The following is a 21,052-nucleotide window of genomic DNA, read 5'->3' as shown; positions in this document are numbered from 1 at the left end:
ATAGTACTAGACTGTATACTGTCTGTCTGTAGTCTATATAAGTTTCTATAGTACTAGACTGTATACTGTCTGTCTATAGTCTGTATCAGTTTCTATAGTACTAGACTGTATACTGTCTGTCTACAGTCTGCATCAGTTTCTGTCTGGATGATATAGTATAATAAGTTAATGATTTGTCTATAAGGAGCCAGAACATGATACACTAGAGATGTGATCAGATGATATATCTGCATATTCATGGTAGAATGTACTGAACTTAAAAAGGTGAGGTCCTCTCACCTCTCACTTGATGGGTACAGTAGGACTATGAAGGTGTTGAGGACAATGAGGTTCAATTCCTCTTTAGTGACCGTATGTTTCTGTTTGACAGCTCTCTGTGTTGTGGAGTCAGCCATCACTAAGGCGACTGGAGTTGTTGGGGGAAAGGTCACAATTCAGTGCTCATATGCAGATAAATGGTATGGAAAAAGCAATGACAAGTACTTCTGTGGGAAGAAATGTGACAGTTACAACGACGTTCTGGTTCAAACTCAGAAGAACAAGAACTATATTGAGAGAGGAAGATACGCCATACATGACTATAGAGATGGAGACTTCACTGTTACCATCAAGAACCTGATGAAGTCAGACTCTGGGACCTACTGGTGTAAAGTGGAGAGATTTGGACTAGACTCATTCCAAGAGGTGCAGCTCATAGTTACAGATGGTAAGTGAACACTACATATACATTGGTATCTAGTAATGAACTTCCTGACTTATATCCCCTGACATAAAGTTGTTTCAGTATTGATGTTTATCTGTACTTTCTATTGACTCACAGCTCCTCCCACTCCTACACCATCACCTGTCACCTCCAGACCCCATGTCTCCACAATCCTCACTAACCTCTCTGAACACAATCACATTAGCCTTTTCAAATTCCCAGTTTATTGCTTGTTTATAGGCTTCATGTCATATTTCCAGTGAGAGAAAAGCAAAATGGTGACTGTATTTGTGGATACCTGTTCTTTGTCTTTCAACACAGCTACTACAGCTGTCACCCCCAGACCCCATGTCTCCACAACCCTCCCAAACCTCTCTGCAACATCCCCAAACCTCTCTGCAACATCCCCAAACCTCTCCACAACCGTCCCAAACCTCTCCACAACCCTCCCAAACCTCTCTGCAACATCCTTTCTGCCATCTGAAGACATCGGTGGTCACTCTTCATCAAGAACAGGTATGATGAATCTCTCATCTCAGACATTACAACTAATATGTTGTGATATAAAATGATGTAACGCTGGAGGAAATCACTCCTCTCTCTCTCCTCTCTCTCACCCCCCCCCCCTCTCCCTCTCTCTCCCTCGCTCTAGATTCTCCTCCATTGGACTCTCCTGGTGCAGGACAGAGTCAGAGTGCTGGTATGTTTCATGTCTACTGACTTCAGTGGTGGCAGAAGTCTCAGAAGTGAGAACTGATGTGTATAATCAGATTTAGCTAACAGCTAATTTACATCTGTCCCAGGGAAGATTTGAGACAATGTAGATGTGAGTCTCTCAGAGGCCCACAGGAAGTGATGCAACATTTGAGGTTTTGTGGAGAGCTGCTGCTGACACCATGGCCTCTGTTGCTATGGTTACTATTATCACTGTCTTACTCAGACTTTTCCTTTATCACACCTTTATAATCTATCTACTCTGTCTGTCTGTCTGTCTGTCTGTCTGTCTGTCTGTCTGTCTGTCTGTCTGTCTGTCTGTCTGTCTGTCTGTCTGTCTGTCTGTCTGTCTGTCTGTCTGTCTGTCTGTCTGTCTGTCTGTCTGCCTGCCTGCCTGCCTGCCTGCCTGCCTGCCTGCCTGCCTGCCTGCCTGCCTGCCTGTCTGTCACCTGACATACTCTACCAACCAACTAACGACCAAACAACTGACCAATCTTCCAACCTACCTTACTTTACTTTATTGACTGACCTGTCCACTAGTCTACCGACCAACCCACCAGATGACCCTGGTAACGATCCATCAGTCTGATATCTATAGCCTGTAAAGCATAGGGTTGAGTTATTCTGGTCATTTCTGGAAAACCTGGAAGATTGGGGAAAGTTACTGAAATGTTGTAACCCTGATAAAGTCTCTCCTGTCTGTGGTCAGGTCTGATGGTATCTATGATATATACAGTACTCTGTAAAGTCTCTCCTCCTGTCTGTGGTCAGGTCTGATGGTATCTATGATATATACAGTACTCTGTAAAGTCTCTCCTCCTGTCTCTGGTCAGGTCTGATGATATCTATGATATATACAGTACTCTGTAAAGTCTCTCCTCCTGCCTGTGGTCAGGTCGGATGGTATCTATGATATATACAGTACTCTGTAAAGTCTCTCCTCCTGTCTGTGGTCAGGTCTGATGGTATCTATGATATATACAGTACTCTGTAAAGTCTCTCCTCCTGTCTGTGGTCAGGTCTGATGGTATCTATGATATATACAGTACTCTGTAAAGTCTCTCCTCCTGTCTGTGGTCAGGTCTGATGGTATCTATGATATATACATTACTCTGTAAAGTCTCTCCTCCTGTCTGTGGTCAGGTCTGATGGTATCTATGATATATACAGTACTCTGTAAAGTCTCTCCTCCTGTCTGTGGTCAGGTCTGATGGTGTGGACCAGTGTTGGTCTGGTAGTCAAGGTGACAGTGTTAGGACTGGTCCTGCTCCTGTTCTACAGACAGAGGAGAGGAACCAGGAGAACACCACCACCACCACCACCAGTCTCCTCCAACACACAACCTGACCCTACTGGAGAGGTGAGAGATACAAGGGCGCGTGTGTGTGTGTGTGTGTGTGTGTGTGTGTGTGTGTGTGTGTGTGTGTGTGTGTGTGTGTGTGTGTGTGTGTGTGTGTGTGTGTGTGTGTGTGTTTGTCCATAACAACTTGTAATGCAGAGGTGATAGACAGGGAGGTTGGCTGAGTGTGATGGTAAACTAAACATCTTATGGTTGACTGTGTGAGTCTATATTTTCCTCTAGTGGGATTGTGGTGTAACCTGCTAACATTCCATGAAGAAAAACTTTGGCAAGCAACACTTGTTGATGGTTGAGGGCCCTCCACTTCTTTTCATATCTGACCATGTAGTATGAGGAGATCAGAGAGGCAGACAGACAGACAGACACAATCCCTGTGGTCATCTCTTCAGTCTACTCTACTGTCAACTCACCTACCAACTCTACAACCTACCCTGCTGGAAAAGACTCTACAACCTACCCTGCTGGCCAAGTCTCTACAACCTACCCTTCTGGCCAAGACTCCACAACCTACCCTGCTAGCCAAGCCTCTACAAACCCATACTTGATTCCACACTGTAAAGTCTCTCCTCCTGTCTGTGGTCAGGTCTGATGGTATCTATGATATATACAGTACTCTGTAAAGTCTCTCCTCCTGTCTGTGGTCAGGTCTGATGGTATCTATGATATATACAGTACTCTGTAAAGTCTCTCCTCCTGTCTGTGGTCAGGTCTGATGGTATCTATGATATATACAGTACTCTGTAAAGTCTCTCCTCCTGTCTGTGGTCAGGTCTGATGGTATCTATGATATATACAGTACTCTGTAAAGTCTCTCCTCCTGTCTGTGGTCAGGTCTGATGGTATCTATGATATATACAGTATTCTGTAAAGTCTCCCCCACACACACACACAAACACACACACACAGACAGGACAGGTCTGGGGATGGTGGTGTGTGTGTTACTAATGTGTAACTGTGTGTTCTCCAGGTGTACTGGTGTATATGGGGACAGGTCTGGGGATGGTGGTGTGTGTGTTGGTCATTCTCATCATATTCATCAGACAAAGGACCAGAACAAAGATAACTACTGGTGAGACACACACATGTTGTTTTACTATCCTTGTGGGGACCAAATAATTGATTCCCATTCAAAATCAAATTTCCCCTAACCTTTAATCCTAACCCTAACCTAACCCTTAACCTAATTCTAAAATTAACCTAACCCTAACCCTAACCTTCCCCCAAACCCCTAACTCCTAACCCTAAACCTAACCCCTAACCCTGATTGTAACACCAACCCTAATTCAAACCCTAACCCTAAACTTAACCCCTAAGCCGAAAATATTCTTGTCTGAATTTTCATTTTTTTACAATCCTTGTGGGGACCAAACAACTGATTCCCATTCAAAATCCTATTTTAACCTTAAACCTAAACCTAACCCTAACCTTAAATATACCCCAAACCCTAATTGTAACACTAACCCTAATTCTAACCCTAACCCTGAACCTAATCCTAAACTTAACCTAACCCTAACCTTACCCCAAACCCCTAACCCTAAACCTAACCCCTAACCCACATTTTAACCCTAATTCAAACCCTAAACTTAACCCCTAAGCCTAAAATTGCCTTTTTCAGTGACATGTCCCCACTTGTCTGAATTTTCCAAGTTTTACTATCCTTGTGAGGACTTCTGGTCCCCACAACATTTTACATTTACATCATTTAGCAGACGCTCTTATCCAGAGCGACTTACAAATTGGTGCATTCAACATATGATAGCCAGTGGGACAACCTTTTTATTTTATTTATTTTCTTATGGGGGGTGGGGGAAGAAGGATTACTTTTATACTATTCCAGGTATTCCTTAAAGAGGTAGGGTTTCAAGTGTCTCCGGAAGGTGGTCAGTGACTCCGCTGTCCTGGCGTCGTGGGGGAGCTTGTTCTACCATTGGGGTGCCAGAGCAGCGAATAGCTTTGACTGGGCTGAGCGGGAACTGTGCTTCCGTACAGGAAGGGGAGATAGCAGGCCAGAGGTGGATGAACGTAGTGCCCTCGTTTGGGTGTAGGGTCTGATCAGAGCCTGAAGGTAAGGAGGTGCCGTTCCCCTCACAGCTCCGTAGGCAAGCACCATGGTCTTGTAGTAGATGCGAGCCTCAACTGGAAGCCAGTGGAGTGTGCGGAGGAGCGGGGTGACATGAGAGAACTTGGGAAGGTTGAACACCAGACGGGCTGAGCGTTCTGGATAAGTTGTAGGGGTTTAATGGCACAGGCAGGGAGCCCAGCCAAAAGCGAGTTGCAGTAATCCAGACGGGAGATGACAAGTGCCTGGATTAGGACCTGTGCCGCTTTCTGTGTAAGGTAGGGTCGAACTCTGTGAATGTTGTAGAGCATGAACCTGCAGGATCGGGTAACCGCTTTGATGTTAGCGGAGAACGACAGGGTGTTGTCCAGGGTCACGCCAAGGTTCTTTGCACTCTGGGAGGAGGACACAATGGAGTTGTCAACCATGATGGTGAGATCATGGAGCGGGCAGTCCTTCCCCGGGAGGAAGAGCAGCTCCGTCTTGCAGAGGTTCAGCTTGAGGTGGTGATCTGACATCCACACTGATATGTCTGCCAGACATGCAGAGATGCGATTCGCCACCTAGTTATCAGAAGGGGGAAAGAAGAAAATTGATTGTGTGTCATCTGCGTAGCAATGATAGGAGAGACCATGTGAGGATATGACAGAGCCAAGTGACTTGGTGTATAGAGAGAATAGGAGAGGGCCTAGAACTGAGCCCTGGGGGACACCAGTGGTGAGAGCACGTGGTGCGGAGACAGATTCTTGCCACGCCACCTGGTAGGAGCGACCTGTCAGGTAGGACGCAATCCAAGAGTGAGCAGCGCCGGAGATGCCCAACTCAGAGAGGGTGGAGAGGAGGATCTGATGGTTCACAGTATCAAAGGCAGCGGATAGGTCTAGAAGGATAAGAGCAGAGGAGAGAGAGTTAGCTTTAGCAGTGCAGAGAGCCTCCGTGACACAGAGAAGAGCAGTCTCAGTTGAATGACCAGTCTTGAAACATGACTGGTTTGGATCAAGAAGGTCATTCTGAGAGAGATAGCAGGAGAGTTGGCTAGAGACGGCACGCTCAAGAGTTTTTGAGAGAAAAGAAAGAAGGGATACTGGTCTGTAGTTGCTGACATCGGAGGGATCGAGTGTAGGTTTTTTGAGGAAGTGTGCAACTCTCGCTCTCTTGAAGACAGAAGGGACATGGCCAGCGGTCAAGGATGAGTTGATGAGCGAAGTGAGGTAAGGGAGAAGGTCTCCGGAAATGGTCTGGAGAAGAGAAGAGGGGATAGGGTCAAGCGGGCATGTTGTTGGGTGGCCGGCCGTCACAAGTCGCAAGATTTCATCTGGAGAGAGAGGGGAGAAAGAAGTCAAAGCATAGGGTAGGGCAGTGTGTCATTAATAAATGAGGATCGGATGTCGTCAACCTTCTTTTCAAAATGGTTGATGAAGTCATCCACAGAGAGGGAGGAGAGAGGGGGAGGAGGAAGAGGATTCAGCAGGGAGGAGAAGGTGGCAAAGAGCTTCCTAGGGTTAGAGGTAGAGGCTTGAAATTTTGAGTGGTAGAAAGTGGCTTTAGCAGCGGAAACAGTGGAAGAGAATGTAGAGAGGAGGGAGTGAAAAGATGACAGGTCCGCAAGAAGTCTAGTTTTCCTCAATTTCCGCTCGGCTGCCCGGAGCCCTCTTCTGTGAGCTTGCAATGAGTCGTCAAGCCACGGAGCAGGAGGGGAGGGCCGAGCCGGCCGGAAGGATAGGGGACATAGAGAGTCAAAAGATGCAGAAAGGGAGGAGAGGAGGGTTGAGGAGGCAGAATCAGGAGATCGGAGGGAGAAGGATTTAGCAGAGGGAAGAGATGATAGGATGGAAGAGGAGAGAGTAGCGGGAGAGAGAGAGCAAAGGTTGCGACGGCACCTTACCATCTGAGTAGGGGCAGAGTGAGTAGTGTTGGAGGAGAGCGAGAGAGAAAAGGATACAAAGTAGTGGTCGGAGACTTGGAGGGGAGTTGCAGTGAGATTAGTAGAAGAACAGCATCTAGTAAAGATAAGGTCAAGCGTATTGCCTGCCTTGTGAGAAGGGGGGGACGGTGAGAGGGTGATGTCAAAAGCGGAAAGGAGTGGAAAGAAGGAGGCAGAGAGAAATGAGTCAAAGGCAGATGTAGGGATGTTAAAGTCACCCAGAACTGTGAGGGGTGAGCCATCCTCAGGAAAGGAACGTATCAAGGCGTCAAGCTCATTGATGAACTCTCCAAGGGAACCTGGACGGCGATAAATGACAAGGATGTTAAGCTTGAATGGGCTAGTGACTGTGACAGCATGGAATTAAAATGAGGAGATAGACAGATGGGTCAGGGGAAAAAGAGAGAATGTCCACTTGGGAGAGATGAGGATTCCTGTGCCACCGCCGCGCTGACCAGATGCTCTCGGGTATGCGAGAACACATGGTCAGACGAGGAAAGAGCAGTAGCAGTAGCAGTGCTTTCTGTGGTAATCCATGTTTCCGTCAGTGCCAAGAAGTCGAGGGACTGGAGGGTAGCATAGGCTGAGATGAACTCTGCCTTGTTGGCCGCAGAACGGCAGTTCCAGAGGCTGCCGGAGACCTGGAACTCCACGTGGGTCGTGCACGCAGGGACCACCAGATTAGAGTGGCAGCAGACACGCGGTGTGAAGCGTTTGTATGGCCTGTGCAGAGAGGAGAGAACAGGGATAGACAGACACATAGTTGACAGGCTACAGAAAAAGGCTACAATAATGCAAAGGAGATCGGAATGAAATGAACTAAACATCTAGGAAAGCGAGAGAGCGGGGCCTCCCTCACTTATGTTTCACTGAAACACTCAAATATAACTCTCCCAACTTCCACTGTAGAAATTATAATTGTTGTAAACTACAGCGGTTCAATGTTTTCTAGGTATAGACTCTAACTTAGTTTATTCAGCTAGCTAACTTGGTACAGTATTCTTCCGTGAAAACCGCCCAGGGCACCGAATCCTATGACGCCATAGCCAACTAGCATGCCAGCCTCCAATAACACGGTTTAATGCCAATACTCAGTTACAACAAACCACCAGTGTGTTAACACGCCAAACAGATCATTCATATCCGTGTCTAACGTTGTGTAAAGTTTTGGGTTAGTTTTGACAGTTTGAGTGAGTACGTCGTCAACTTATTCAGCCAGTTAGTTAGCTAGAATAGTTAGCATACTAGCTAGCCATTGCTCTCTGCCAATTAACCAACCCCTCCTCCCACGGCACGAAACACACAGAGAGAGCCAAGCTAACTTTAACTAGTCACCCATGTCCCGAATTCCCTTGAACGACTCTGGTAAAAACAAAACAAAAATAAATGTAGGTTATAACTTACCCTTAGTAGCTACTGTTAGCCAGTTAAGTGCAAAGCTAGCCACAAGGATAGTAAAACCAAACAAACACACAAATACACACACAGACACACACACACACACACAAACACACACACAGACACACACAGGGATTATATATATATATTACATGTCCTCTTTACAATCCTCAGAATCTGTTAACTCCAAAAGGACTGCCTTCCACCCCATCTACCCCACCCCAACCAATCAGAACCTAGATACATCCTGTGACATCACCACAACCACCAATCCTTGTCCAGATGACATCTACTCCAATGTTGGTCCATCTACAGAGGCTCCAGAGACTGTGAGCTATGCTACTGTCAACTTTCCCAGAGATCCATCCTGTCTCCACTACGCTACTGTCAACTTCCCAAGAGATCCATCCTGTCTACACTATGCTACTGTCTCCTTCAGTAAAGACAATGATGTTAGTAACCCCCCAGACTCTGTTATATACTCCAGTGTTAGTATCCCCCAGATTTTGTTATATACTCCAGTGTTAGTAACCCCCCAGACTCTGTTATATACTCCAGTGTTAGTAACCCCCCAGACTGACTCTGTTATATACTCCAGTGTTAGTAACCCCCCAGACTGACTCTGTTATATACTCCAGTGTTAGTAACCCCCCAGACTCTGTTATATACTCCAGTGTTAGTAACCCCCCAGACTCTGTTATATACTCCAGTGTTAGTATCCCCCCAGACTGACTCTGTTATATACTCCAGTGTTAGTAACCCCCCAGACTCTGTTATATACTCCAGTGTTAGTAACCCCCCAGACTCTGTTATATACTCCAGTGTTACTAACCCCCTAGACTCTGTTATATACTCCACTGTTAGTAACCCCCCAGACTCTTATGTACTCCAGTGTTACTAACCCCCCAGACTCTGTTATATACTCCAGTGTTAGTAACCCCCCAGACTCTGTTATATACTCCTGTGTTAGTAACCCCCCAGACTCTGTTATATACTCCTGTTAGTAACCCTCAAGACTCTGTTATATACTCCAGTGTTAGTAACCCCCCAGACTCTGTTATATACTCCAGTGTTAGTAACCCCCCAGACTCTGTTATATACTCCAGTGTTACTAACCCCCCAGACTCTGTTAATACTCCAGTGTTAGTAACCCCCCAGACTCTGTTCTATACTCCAGTTTTAGTAACCCCCAGACTCTGTTATATACTCCAGTGTTAGTAACCCCCCAGACTCTGTAATATACTCCAGTGTTAGTAACCCCCCAGACTCTGTTATATACTCCAGTGTTAGTAACCCCCCAGACTCTGTTATGTACTCCAGTGTTAGTAACCCCCCAGACTATGTTATATACTCCTGTTAGTAACCCCCCAGACTCTGTTATATACTCCAGTGTTACTAACCCCCCAGACTCTGTTAATACTCCAGTGTTAGTGACCCCCCAGACTCTGTTCTATACTCCAGTTTTAGTAACCCCCCAGACTCTGTTATATACTCCAGTGTTAGTAACCCCCCAGACTCTGTAATATACTCCAGTGTTAGTAACCCCCCAGACTCTGTTATATTCTCCAGTGTTAGTAACCCCCCAGACTCTGTTATGTACTCCAGTGTTAGTAACCCCCCAGACTATGTTATATACTCCAGTGTTAGTAACCCCCCAGACTCTGTTATATACTCTAGTGTTACTAACCCCCTAGACTCTGTTATATACTCCAGTGTTAGTAACCCCCAGACTCTGTTATATACTCCAGTGTTACTAACCCCCCATACTCTGTTAAATACTCCAGTGTTAGTAACCACCCAGACTCTGTTATATACTCCAGTTTTAGTAACCCCCCAGACTCTGTTATATACTCCAGTGTTAGTAACCCCCCAGACTCTGTTATATACTCCAGTGTTAGTAACCCCCCAGACTCTGTAATATACTCCAGTGTTAGTAACCCCCCAGACTCTGTAATATACTCCAGTGTTAGTAACCCCCCAGACTATGTTATAGACTCCTGTTAGTAACCCTCCAGACTCTGTTATATACTCCAGTGTTAGTAACCCCCCAGACTCTGTTATATACTCCAGTGTTACTAACCCCCCAGACTCTGTTATATACTCCAGTGTTAGTAACCCCCCAGACTCTGTTATATACTCAAGTGTTACTAACCCCCCAGACTCTGTTAAATACTCCAGTGTTAGTAACCCCCCAGACTCTGTTATATACTCCAGTTTTAGTAACCCCCCAGACTCTGTTATATACTCCAGTGTTAGTAACCCCCCAGACTCTGTTATATACTCCAGTGTTAGTAACCCCCCAGACTCTGTTATATACTCCAGTGTTGGTAACCCCCCAGACTCTGTTATATACTCCTGTTAGTAACCCTCCAGACTCTGTTATATACTCCAGTGTTAGTAACCCCCCAGACTCTGTTATATACTACAGTGTTACTAACCCCCCAGACTCTGTTATATACTCCAGTGTTAGTAACCCCCCAGACTCTGTTATATACTCCAGTGTTAGTAACCCCCCAGACTCTGTAATATACTCCAGTGTTAGTAACCCCCCAGACACTGTTTTATACTCCAGTGTTAGTAACCTCCCAGACACAGACTCTGTTAGTGAATTCAGAGCCATTCAGTGACTAGCTACACTACAAACATAATTGAACCAGGTTCCCGTAAAGCAATTGTAGTGACACAACACCACAACATACCCAATAGTTTTCTAATGAACAAGTCTGTGTTTAATTTAAATGTGTAATTTAATTGTTTGAGATCTCTGGGTTTCAAATGCCTGTATTGACTAGCCTGTTGCTCTGTTTTAATGTACACAAGTGTCACGCCCTGGCTCTGGGGACTCTTAAATGTTGAGCCAGGGTGTGGATTTTCTATGTGTAATTTTCTATGTTTTTGTTCTAGATCGTTTTGATCTATGTTGGCCAGGGTGGTTCCCAATCAGAGGCAACTGTAGCTCGTTGTCTCTGATTGGGGACCATACTTAGGCAGCCTGTTGGCACCAGTTACTTTGTGGGATCTTGTTCCGTAAAGGTGTGTGTTGTGTAACCTCGGGACTTCACGTGTCGTTTGTTTGTTGTTTTTGTTCGTGTTGTGAACTAAATAAAGATGTACGCTTATCACGCTGCGCCTTGGTCCGTTTCATCGGTCGACGATCGTGACAACAAGTTACAATGTATATAATATATATATTGATTAATGATACAATGAGGAACCTGTGAATGTGGCTTTCAATAAGATAACCTTCACCAAGTGTCAGTATTCACTTATATTTATTAAAACACCCAAATATAATTGTGTGTGTGTGTGCGTGTGTGTGTGTGTGTGTGGGTGTGTGTGTGTGTGTGTGTGAGTGGCTGTGTGTGTGAATGTGCTTTTTAATTGATAATGCCCGAGAAGCCGGTGTTTGGAGGATATAATGGCACGGGTGTTGTTAGGCCCAAGGATATATTGGCATGGATGTTGTTAGGCCCCAGGATATATTGGCACGGGTGTTGTTAGGGCCCAGGATATATTGGCATGGGTGTTGTTAGGCCTGAGGATATATTGGCATGGGTGTTGTTATGCCTGAGGATATATTGGCACGGGTGTTGTTAGGCCCGAGGATATATTGGCATGTGTGTTTTTAGGCCCGAGGATATATTGGCATGGGTGTTGTTAGGCCCCAGGATATATTGCCATGGGTGTTGTTAGGTTTCGAGGGCATTATCACTTTTATACAACGGGTTACCAAAATATTCAAATAATGATTTACATATTTTCATTAAAAACATTACTTTTTTGAATTATTCATACTATTTCATCCTTCCACAAGACAATAGTCCCGACACAAATCTAGGGTTGCTACCCAAGCCGGCTGGTCGTTCGTTCTATCGGTTCTATTGGCAGAGACGCCACCCAATCGTTCAGTCTTTTAGTTCTGTATCTATGGACACCACCCAGTTCTTCGTTCTAAGAGTTCTTTTGCCGTACTGGCTGGCAAAATTGTTATCACTTGTTAGCTAGCTAGCCAACTACGGGTAACTTACAGTCACGTCAAACAGTGCAGCCAGAATAACAAAGAAGCTGCATTTGCATTTGTTAAGCTGTTTTCTAGTGACATTTATTTGGATACATCCATAAAAATGTGCTCTCTCTTGTCAGGACACTGTTGTTCAGAGGAGCTAGCCAACAACACAGCTAACACAATCACTTCAAACTGAAGCTGAAAAGACTGCTAACTAGCTGCATTTAGTTTCACCAGTTTTCTATGGACATTTCTTTGAATATATCCATGAAAATGATGCAAATTCATGATTTCGACTGGCTGAGAAAAGCTGCCTGCCTATCTGTCTTGTCCCGACTCCAGACCCCTACACGTTCATTACGATGCGACAGCTGGAGATCGAATTTCAATAATGAAACAATGTTGCAAATGTTAGAGAGACAGACAGCTATTGAAAACCAATTGCTAGTCTAAAAGAAATGGGAGATGATGTTTAGATGATTTTTACAGTGGAGATTAAGTTTATAAATTGCCTGGCTGGGCTGATGAGACAGTGGATTGCGCAGTGAGATGGAACAGAGTAAATAGGCATTTCAACATCATAGCTTTAGCCGGTGGTAACTTGTGGAATAGACACCGGCTGGAATGATGTTCTAACCAATCAGCGTCCAGATTTATACCCAACCATTGTATAACAAAAAGATAACCTTAACCAGGTGTCCATATTCATTTATATTTATTCAAACAAACACCCAAATATAAGTGTGTGTATGTCTAAAAACAAAACACACACACACTCTGACATGGAAGAAAACCGCAGATATCAACATACAGTAGAGAAAGAGGAACTGACGATTTCGATCCAGAGAGAGAGAGAGAGAGAGAGAGAGAGAGAGAGAGAGAGAGAGAGAGAGAGAGAGAGAGAGAGAGAGCTGGACTTAACAGCTACCAGAACTCTTAAACGTTGATAGAGATGTGTTCATAGCTTCTAGGATTGACTGTGAGAGAGTCTGAGTATCTGGGAATAAACTGGTAGTGACTGGTAGAGAGTCTGAGTATCTGGGACTAGACTGGTAGTGACTGGTAGAGAGTCTGAGTATCCGGGACTAGACTGGTAGTGACTGGTAGAGAGTCTGAGTATCTGGGACTAGACTGGTAGTGACTGGTAGAGAGTCTGAGTATCTGGGACTAGACTGGTAGTGACTGGTAGAGAGTCTTAGTATCTGGGACTAGACTGGTAGTGACTGGTAGAGAGTCTGAGTATCTGGGACTAGACTGGTAGTGACTGGTAGAGAGTCTGAGTATCTGGGACTAGACTGGTAGTGACTGGTAGAGAGTCTTAGTATCTGGGATTAGACTGGTAGTGACTGGTAGAGAGTCTGAGTATCTGGGACTAGACTGGTAGTGACTGGTAGAGGACTGGGTCTGCTGCTGTTCATGTTCTTTAGACATAGGAGAGACAGATACAGGAGACCAACAGGTACGGTAGTTATCACACACAATCGTTATTTAACAAAAAACACAAAAATATGTCCAAAAAAAAATATATATATATATATACATTTTATAAATGAAAACAGTTAATTAAAATAACGTAAATCATCAAAGATAAATTATAAATAAATAATCTGTTTGTTTTCCTCTTTAGCATCTAAACACTCCAACCAGGAACAAGACACAGGAACCATCGCTAACCCCATCTACTTCACAGCAACCAATCAGAAGACAGATACAGCCTGTGATATCACCACCATCTATGCCACAGCAACCAATAAGAATCCAGATACAGCCCGTGACTTCACCACCATCGATGCCACGGCAACCAATCCTTGTGCAGATGACATCTACTCCAACGTTGGTCCGTCTACAGAGGTTCCAGACAGTGTGACCTATGCTACTGTCAACTTCCCCAGAGATCCAGCCTGTCTCCACTATGCTACTGTCAACTTCCCCAGAGATCCAGCCTGTCTCCACTATGCTACTGTCAACTTCCCCAGAGATCCAGCCTGTCTCCACTATGCTACTGTCAACTTCCCCAGAGATCCAGCCTGTCTCCACTATGCTACTGTCAACTTCCCCAGAGATCCAGCCTGTCTCCACTATGCTACTGTCAACTTCCCCAGAGATCCAGCCTGTCTCCACTATGCTACTATAAACTTCCCCAGAGATCCAGCCTGTCTCCACTATGCTACTGTCTCCTTCAGTACAGACTCTGATGCTAGTAACCACCCAGACACTCACCCTACAGATGTAGACACCTCATAGATGTACTGCACCATTAACCACTCTGCTACATAGTCTACTACTGTCACTGATCTGTATGGCAAAGCATGAATTCATGTTTTCATTTATTAATGTTTTCACTCATTTGTGTTTTTAATTAATTTGTTTATTTGATCGTTCATTTGTTAATTCGTTTATATATTAATCAATCATGTGTTTGTTCTTTAATTCATTAATTCATATTTTTATTCATATTTTTTATATCGTTAATTTGTTAATTTGTTCATATATTCATTTATTGATTTATTTGTTTGTTCGTTAGTTCAATCATCTGTTCGTTCGTTCATTATTTTGTTTGTTTGTTGGCCATTCCGTCTGTACGTCCGTTCATTCATTCAATCATTGTTCTACTGTGAATGTAACACTGGCTTGAACAAAAAGAGACAGTTTATCACTTTTAGAAAGCTTTGCTTATTCAGTGTTTTTTACTCCACTTGACTGGGAAATGAGTCTATGTGTATTTACCAATAAAGCACCAATATATTTCTATGTGTTTGATATATTCCATTCTAGACATTATTATAAGTCGTCCTCCCCTCACCAGCCTCCACTGGTGCTGTCAGTAAACTCAGTACCTGTCTCATCAGCATGTACCACTGTCACCAGACACACAGAGCTGAGATGGAAGGAGAGATGGAGGGATAGATGGAGGGAGATCGCCCTCCAGTGGCAGAATAACTGTTTCTCTCCTCTGCAGACAGCCTCCAGTCTGCATGACAGTGTATGAATGCGTTTCTATGCTATGATCCATAGAGGCCTCTCTCTCTCTCTCTCTCTCTCTCTCTCTCTCTCTCTCTCTCTCTCTCTCTCTCTCTCTCTCTCTCTCTCTCTCTCTCTCTCTCTCTCTCTCTCTCTCTCTCTCTCTCTCTCTCTCTCTCTCTCTCTCTCTCTCTCTCTCTCTCTCTCTCTCTCTCTCTCTCTCTCTCTCTCTCTCTCTCTCTCTCTCTCTCTCTCTCTCTCTCTCTGATGTAGGAACATAGATGTGATTGGTTAAGGAGGAAGAGGGAGGGACTGTCAGAAATAACATGTGGTAGGAGGGTTTGAACAGAGAGAGAGAGATATGCAGAAATAGGGAAGTACATAGTTGTACGAGTGCAAGGCATGAGAGAGAGAGAGAGGGAGGGGCAGAGAGAGAGAGTACATAAAGTACATTAAGTTTGTATTTAAGTTCCTATAAGTAGAGAGAGAGAGAGAGAGAGAGAGAGAGAGTTGTAGACTTGGACACACAGCATTATATCAGGACCTATAGACACCTGGACCAACCTGGAGAGAACACAACATTATATCAGGACCTATAGACACCTGGACCAACCTGGAGAGAACACAACATTATATCAGGACATATAGACACCTGGACCAACCTGGAGAGAACACAACATTATATCAGGACCTACAGACACCTGGACCAACCTGGAGAGAACACAACATTATATCAGGACCTATAGACACCTGGACCAACCTGGAGAGAACACAACATTATATCAGGACCTATAGACACCTGGACCAACCTGGAGAGAACACAGCATTATATCAGGACCTATAGACACCTGGACCAACCTGGAGAGAACACAACATTATATCAGGGCATATAGACACCTGGACCAACCTGAAGAGAACACAACATTATATCAGGACCTATAGACACCTGGACCAACCTGGAGAGAACACAACATTATATCAGGACCTATAGACACCTGGACCATCCTGGAGAGAACACAACATTATATCAGGACCTATAGACACCTGGACCAACCTGGAGAGAACACAACATTATATCAGGACCTATAGACACCTGGACCAACCTGGAGAGAACACAACATTATATCAGGACATATAGACACCTGGACCAACCTGGAGAGAACACAACATTATATCAGGACCTATAGACACCTGGACCAACCTGGAGAGAACACAACAAGATGAGGATCCTGCTGATGGTCATCCTCCTCTCCTTCATGACAGGTAATAAGCTTGTTATAACTCTCTATATCAATGTAATAACATCCAGTTAGTCTTTTTATAAAGGCTGCTGCTACAGATAAGGAAACACTACTGTGTGTGTGTGTGTGTGTGTGTGTGTGTGTGTGTGTTTCTGTGTGTGTGTGTGTGTGTGTGTGTGTGTGTGTTTGTGTGTGTGTGTGTGTGTGTTTTTGTGTGTGTGTGTGTGTGTGTGTGTGTGTGTGTGTGTGTGTGTGTGTGTGTGTGTGTGTGTGTGTGTGTGTGTGTGTGTGTGTGTGTGTGTGTGTGTGTGTGTGTGTTTCAGGATGCCACTTGCGTAGGAATTCTAACCATAAGTACATTAGTATTCCAAAACACTAAACCAAGAGGAATAAAACATATGTTCTCTTGTCTGATTGACAGGTTGTTTGAGCTCCTTCAAAGTGACAGGATACTCTGGAGGAACTGTCATCATCTACTGTGAATATTCCATAGAAGAAAGAAGTTTTGAGAAATATTTCTGTATGGGAAAGTATAGTTCAAGTTGTAAGGATACAATCAAAACTGGATTGAAGAACACCTGGCGGCACAGTGGTAGATTCTCTCTGTATGACAACACAGAAGGAAACGACTTCAAGGTGATCATCAGACAACTGACTAAACAAGATGAAGGGACCTACTGGTGTGGAGTGGACAAACCTAATGCAATTGACAGTTACACCAAGGTAGAGCTGGATGTGAAGACTGGTGAGAGACTTTTACTTTAACTTTAGAAAATGAATTTAGCTAGATATGTTGTTGCATGATTAGTACCACTAGTCAAGGAAGTTAGTCTATAGTATTAGACTAAGGTTGTGATGTGTGTTCCTATTGACAGATGACTGCTGTGAGAAGTCAGTCACAGAGACGGTCTATCTGGGAGGAGAAGCTACCATCAGCTGCAACTATCCAGAGGACTGCGAGGACAGCACCAAGCATTTCTGCAAGGAGCACGATTTTTTCATCTGCAATTCCATGAACTCCAACAACAACAAAATGTATGACAACAGAACAGAGAAATTCTACTCAGTGACCATCAGTGACCTGACAGAAGATGATACTGGGACCTACTGGTGTGGAGTAGAAACAGGAAAGAGAAAGGAAAGTTACATCGCACTGATCACACAGGTGAAGCTACGTGTTATAAGTGAGTATAAACAAGACTTCTATTTCTTTAGCATGTGTACCCAAAACACACACGTTACAGTCTTGTAAGAAAGTAGTTTAATTGAAATCATAATTGCATTCATTGTTTTATGTCATTCACGTTTGATGTATTTGATAACGTTCCATCTATTCCATTCCAGCCGTTGTGGTTAGCCCGTCCTCCTATATCTCTGTCCACCAGCCTCCTCTGCTTCCCATGCTGTACACCTGCAGTAACTATGTACTGTATGACCACGTAAATAATATATAGCAATATATAGCATCAGATATAACTACAATATGTTATGTCTGACAATTAAAATACTGTCATTTGAAAGTAGCAATCACATCTAGAACCTTCTGAAATATGCTGTTATTAATTGGCAACAACCAGTTTAGTGAAATGTAGCATTGAACTAAACATCTTATCATTAGAAGTTGTTCAGTGGTTGACAGCAGTGAGTGTGTTAGTGGAGGCTGGGTGAGTCTGTATGTTTGTAGTGGTGTGAAAAGACACTGGACCAGAACACTGTAACTTCCTCTGTAATGTCTGTGTGTTTCTATATCGGTCTGAGTATCACTAAGCAGTCATGTGTTCAAGATATAAAACCCCAAGTTTCAGTATGGATGTCATCATGAAACCTGCAGTTGTCATGACCTATATTTGAGAGAGAGAGAGAGAGAGAGAGAGAGCGCGAGAGAGAGAGAGAGAGAGAGAGAGAGAGAGAGAGAGAGAGAGAGAGAGAGAAGGAGTGATGAAAAAGAAGAGAGTGATGAGAGAGAGAGAGAGAGAGAGAGAGAGAGAGAGAGAGAGAGAGAGAGAGAGAGGAGTGATGAAAAAGAAGAGTGATGAGAGAGAGAGAGAGAGAGAGAGAGAGAGAGAGAGGGGAGTGATGAAAAAGAAGAGAGTGATGAGGAACCACCCTGTCTTTACACACCTCAACAGGAACAAGAGTAACCCCCCTCCATATCTCTCTCTGTGCCTGTAACTCTCTCTCTCCCTCTCTCTCTCTCTCTCTCCATGTGACTCTTCGCCTCCATCTCTCCCTCCATCCCTCCATCTCTCCATCTCTTCCTCTCCTCACCTAGCAAAAAAAAAATCCCACCTGTGTCAATCGTTTTCAGTGGCTCCACCCACCACCACCACCACAACAACAACAACAACAACAACAACAACAACTACAGCACTTCCAGCCTCAGCCACAACCACCTTCATCTCACCGTCACCATCACCATCATCACCATCACCACCATCTACATCATCACTAAACAGATCTGGTAAATTACATTTTACAAATTCAAATGTCTGAGTCTCACTTTGGTAGACATGTCTGTATGTAGTGTTATGATATGAGGGTAGGTTAGTGGTAGACATGTCTCTATGTAGTGTTATGATATGAGGGTAGGTTAGTGGTAGACATGTCTGTATGTAGTGTTATGATATGAGGGTAGGTTAGTGGTAGACATGTCTGTATGTAGTGTTATGATATGAGGGTAGGTTAGTGGTAGACATGTCTGTATTTGGTGTTATGATATGAGGGTAGGTTAGTGGTAGACATGTCTGTATGTAGTGTTATGATATGAGGGTAGGTTAGTGGTAGACATGTCTGTATGTAGTGTTATGATATGAGGGTAGGTTAGTGGTAGACATGTCTGTATGTAGTGTTATGATATGAGGGTAGGTTAGTGGTAGACATGTCTGTATGTAGTGTTATGATATGAGGGTAGGTTAGTGGTAGACATGTCTGTATGTAGTGTTATGATATGAGGGTAGGTTAGTGGTAGACATGTCTGTATTTAGTGTTATGATATGAGGGTAGGTTAGTGGTATACATGTCTGTATGTAGTGTTATGATATGAGGGTAGGTTAGTGTAACAGTAGGTTTGTCTAATCGGTTCCGTAACTGTGTGTGTGTGTGTGTGTGTGTGTGTGTGTGTGTGTGTGTGTGTGTGTGTGTGTGTGTTCCAGGTACCTCAGTGGTCATCATGGTGTCTGTTAGTCTGGTAGTGTTGCTGCTGGTGATCAGCCTGATTATAGTCTACAGATGGAAATACAACAAGGCCACAGGTGAGAAACACACACAGACACACACAAACGCACACACAGTTACGGAACCGATTAGACAAACCTACTGTTACAAAGAGAGGAAATTCAAATAAATTTGCATAATAGGATAAATAGGGGAAGTGCCTCTCTGTCTCTGTCTCTGTCTCTGTCTCTGTCTCTCTCTCTCTCTCTCTCTCTCTCTCTCTCTCTCTCTCTCTCTCTCTCTCTCTCTCTCTCTGTCTCTCTGAGTAATATGTGTTGTGTTCCACAGGATCTGTCTCTTCAACACACACAGTGAGCCCAGACAAAGGGAACAACGAAGGGGTCAGTGTATTTTGTTTGTTAGTTTTTGTGAATGAGTGATGTCATTGAGTGTGTTTGTGATGTCATACTATTCTCTCCTCCCTCCTCCTCAGGGTTGTCATGGTGACGGTGACTATGAGGCGATAAAGGAGCGCCCCCTACAGTCAGACTCAGACGCTGCGCCCACCACCATCTACACCACCGCCAACTTACCCACAAGCCACTCTGACTCTCCCCACTACACCAGCGTCAACTTCCACCAGAACCCCAGCAGCCCCAACGAAGCCAGAGTCACCATCACTAAAGAGGGGACTTCATCATGTGACTATGCTACTGTGAACTTTGGTCAAAGCCCCGCCTACTCTACTGTCAATCATCCACACAGCTCCTCTGAGGCTCATCCCATCTACTCCACAGTCAGCAAACCCAGACACACCTGAGTCACTGGTGTCCAATCACAAGAGACATACACACACTGGCAACCAATCAAAAGAGACATACACACACTGGCAACCCCAGGCCTTTTCTCAATTAGATATGCTCTACTTCTGTGTCCTCTCTCACCTCCTTTTGAAAAATGGCAAAGGAGCGGACAGGCAGCGAGGAGAGTGAACGTGGACGAACATGAGCTTGTATGAAATGAGAAGCTCCTTCTCCACTCGCCCATCAGGCAAATTACATTTCAAATGACCTTTTCCTGATAGGTGGATCCCCAAATTAATGTGTAAAGTGATAAAAACAAATTAAGCTAGTTGTGCAAGACATTTTATAGATAAAAGGATAAGTAGCATATCGTTTTTCAATGTGTGCATGTTTTCTCCTCCGACAATACAACAGCTGATTCAAAGGGGGTGTGGCAGATATCAAAACTTTTCCGTAGCAAGATACTCTTGTGTTTATTCGCCAAAAGGAGGAAGGGGGGACCGCCTTCTGTATATATCATCAAATTGACACACTCCCCGGCCACTTATTGGTTAACGTGTCACAGAGGAGAGAGGATGGAGGAGAGAGGACAGAAGAGAGAAGACAAAGGAGAGACGACAGACTTTTGCCCAATCGAAAAAAGGCCCCAGAGACACCTGAGTCACTGGCAACCAATCACAAGTGCCATGCACACACTGGCAACCAATCACAAGGTCCATACACTCACTGG

General features: G+C 44.3%; 2 protein-coding genes across 2 annotated transcripts; both read left to right on the top strand.

The window, feature by feature from the left end:
* The first annotated feature begins 235 nt into the window (after nt 1-235).
* LOC121532537 (polymeric immunoglobulin receptor-like) lies at nt 236-20,848 on the top strand. Its single transcript, XM_045214350.1, has 7 exons — nt 236-706; nt 13,792-14,025; nt 16,986-17,111; nt 17,242-17,550; nt 19,519-19,617; nt 19,868-19,920; nt 20,013-20,848. The coding sequence occupies exons 1-7, from the start codon at nt 238-240 to the stop codon at nt 20,337-20,339; spliced, it is 1,617 nt and encodes a 538-aa protein (XP_045070285.1). The 5' UTR covers nt 236-237; the 3' UTR covers nt 20,340-20,848.
* LOC121532539 (polymeric immunoglobulin receptor-like) lies at nt 16,370-17,811 on the top strand. The gene is made up of 3 exons (XM_045214356.1): nt 16,370-16,388; nt 16,788-17,111; nt 17,242-17,811. The coding sequence occupies exons 1-3, from the start codon at nt 16,382-16,384 to the stop codon at nt 17,616-17,618; spliced, it is 708 nt and encodes a 235-aa protein (XP_045070291.1). The 5' UTR covers nt 16,370-16,381; the 3' UTR covers nt 17,619-17,811.
* Nucleotides 20,849-21,052: the final 204 nt, after the last annotated feature.

Source organism: Coregonus clupeaformis, unplaced genomic scaffold (assembly GCF_020615455.1).
Source record: "Coregonus clupeaformis isolate EN_2021a unplaced genomic scaffold, ASM2061545v1 scaf0241, whole genome shotgun sequence".
Taxonomy (NCBI): Eukaryota; Metazoa; Chordata; class Actinopteri; order Salmoniformes; family Salmonidae; genus Coregonus; species Coregonus clupeaformis.
Note: the sequence above shows the minus strand (reverse complement) of the source record. Positions and strands in the feature narration are given on the sequence as shown.

What these genes read in the sequence shown, in the direction of transcription:
- LOC121532537 (XM_045214350.1), top strand. Translation starts at nt 238, where the DNA reads ATGGTAGAATGTACTGAACTTAAAAAGGTGAGGTCCTCTCACCTCTCA. An exon ending in GCAGCTCATAGTTACAGATG is followed by an intron (nt 707 to 13,791) that starts GTAAGTGAACAC and finishes TTTCCTCTTTAG; the next exon opens with CATCTAAACACTCCAACCAG. An exon ending in GGTGAAGCTACGTGTTATAA is followed by an intron (nt 17,551 to 19,518) that starts GTGAGTATAAAC and finishes TGTGTGTTCCAG; the next exon opens with GTACCTCAGTGGTCATCATG.
- LOC121532539 (XM_045214356.1), top strand. An exon ending in AGAGCTGGATGTGAAGACTG is followed by an intron (nt 17,112 to 17,241) that starts GTGAGAGACTTT and finishes TCCTATTGACAG; the next exon opens with ATGACTGCTGTGAGAAGTCA.